At 57.2% G+C, this 2028-nt stretch overlaps 1 protein-coding gene across 1 annotated transcript; it reads left to right on the top strand.

Annotated features, from left to right (window-relative positions):
• Positions 1-1189: 1189 nt before the first annotated feature.
• On the top strand, positions 1190-1922 carry PUNSTDRAFT_139758 (uncharacterized protein; the record flags this gene model as incomplete). The annotated part of the gene is made up of 2 exons (XM_007389487.1): positions 1190-1808; positions 1891-1922. 2 exons carry the CDS (start codon positions 1190-1192, stop codon positions 1920-1922), a joined length of 651 nt encoding a protein of 216 aa, XP_007389549.1.
• Positions 1923-2028: the final 106 nt, after the last annotated feature.

Here is a 2028-nt window from a genome sequence, read left to right as displayed (position 1 = left end):
AATGGCGAATGGGACGCGATGGCAACTCGCGCCGGGCTGGCGGTCAGAGGCGCGGAAAATCGGATGGGCGGAAATGGTGGCAATCGAGTTCGGCCTCCGCCTCGCCCTGCAGCGAGGCTTGAACGGCCTCCACCTGATCATCCGATCGGACAACCAGAGCGTCATAGGCGCGCTAGAGGCCGGGAAATCCCGGAACCTCGAGCACAACCGCGTTTTGCAGCGGATCGTGACCCTAATGCGGGCACATTCGATATGGATTACCCCTCGTTATGTCCCGTCGGCGGAGAACAAGGCAGATCCCCCTTCGCGGGGCATTCCTCTCACAGACATGCCACGCTCTTCGGCTACCTTTAAAATTCCTTACTGCATTTCCTCGCTAATAGTCAGACCAGAGTTAATATAATTATTTTGGCCCTGACTTAAAGTGCGAGCACAGAATAGAAGGGGCGAGGCGGGTCCTCCCCTTCCTCAAGACAGACGGAACATTCCCCTCTCATTACGTTACAATTTTACGCAATAATGCGCAGTACCGCTAGACGTCGGCTAGCAACAGTCCAAGGAAAACACAACGGCGACCTGCGCCTCCTCCTTCTCTTTACCGGCCACACCCATGCCTCGCTCAAGTGCGTCGTCCTTTCTCTGAGGCGTCTCACTCTCTCAAGCGCCCGCTAACCCCCTCGTCACAGACCGTCAGGTTGTTGAGGAGATGTGCTCGCTCAGGAGGTCACAAGAACCGGAAATGATTGTAAAAATCGACTTCGAGCGCTCGATTGCTTATGAAGATGGGTCGGAAGCGGCTCAGTACAGAGGTACCTTGCTCTATAGCTATACGAAGAAAGACTCACAGCGTTTAGCATATACGTCCACACAAAGGTTCCAGACACTGGTAGAGGGATATACCAGGGGTCGCGGCACCTGCGCCCACTGGTTTGGGGGTGATGGCCCCGGGGTGGTGGCAGGCAACTGCGTGTGCGGTCGCTTCATTCAGGATATTAAGGCTCTTCCCCCCAACCCTCGACCCAAAAAGACCATATGGCTTCGTGTGAAGTCAGTTTGCAACTCCGTTCTCTTGTATTTCTTGAAGGCATAGAGTAGCATAGACTCGTTGCAGATATGGTCACACCGATTTCTCAGGCACAGCCACACTCGGGCTAACCAGGCGGCAAGCGCACTCCCCCTTGTCCCCAGCATGTCGCACACAAGGACGGCGAGAGCATCACGCACTTATACTCAGAACACGCCGCCGTCTGCACACATCCCCGGGGCCCCAAAGCCCCTCACTCACAGACGCGCCCCAACTCACTTCCGGCCGGGCGCGGGCTTGGCGGCCGCAACATTCCACCACAACCCTCGCCAAATCACCCTGTCGAAGCCAACCCTGGTCCAGCTAGAAAAGACTATCAAAGCAGGCTGGGCATCGAGCACCCTGAAGGGTTATAGCGCAGTAGTGGAGAGGTACATCAAGTTCTGCGTCTCAGAACGCATCCCGGAAGTCGACCAGTTCCCGGCGCAAGAATTAGCTCTATGCGCGTTTGTCGCCAAGGGCGCCGGCCAGCTCGCAGGGGGCACTGCACGGAATTGGATAGCGGCGTTGAAGGCCTGGCACACCGCTCAGAACGCACCATGGCTGGGAGGGACGCGGCTCCAATACACAGTCAAAGGCGTAGAGAACCTCCGACCGAAGAGTTCCCGCAAACCGGCACGTGTACCAGTAACCCGCGATATGCTGCGCTGCCTACACAAAACACTGAACTTCGAGTCTTCCTTTGATTCAGCGGTTTACGCGGCTGCCTGCGTCCTGTTCTGGGGTCAGCTCCGAGCAGGCGAAGTGCTCCCATCGGCACAGAACTCGGGTCTCATCCGAACACCAAAACGCTCCGCGTTCCACAGACCTTCCCCCCACACGATGTCTTACGCGCTGATTCTGCCATCCACCAAGACGCAATACAACCGGGGAGAACGTCGTCTACCTCCACCACCAGCGCGGCTCCACGGACCCGATATACGCCCTGCAGTTCCACCTCCAGA

Source organism: Punctularia strigosozonata (genome assembly GCF_000264995.1).
Source record: "Punctularia strigosozonata HHB-11173 SS5 unplaced genomic scaffold PUNSTscaffold_194, whole genome shotgun sequence".
Taxonomy (NCBI): domain Eukaryota; kingdom Fungi; phylum Basidiomycota; class Agaricomycetes; order Corticiales; family Punctulariaceae; genus Punctularia; species Punctularia strigosozonata.
This window is presented reverse-complemented; position numbering and strand designations above follow the sequence as displayed.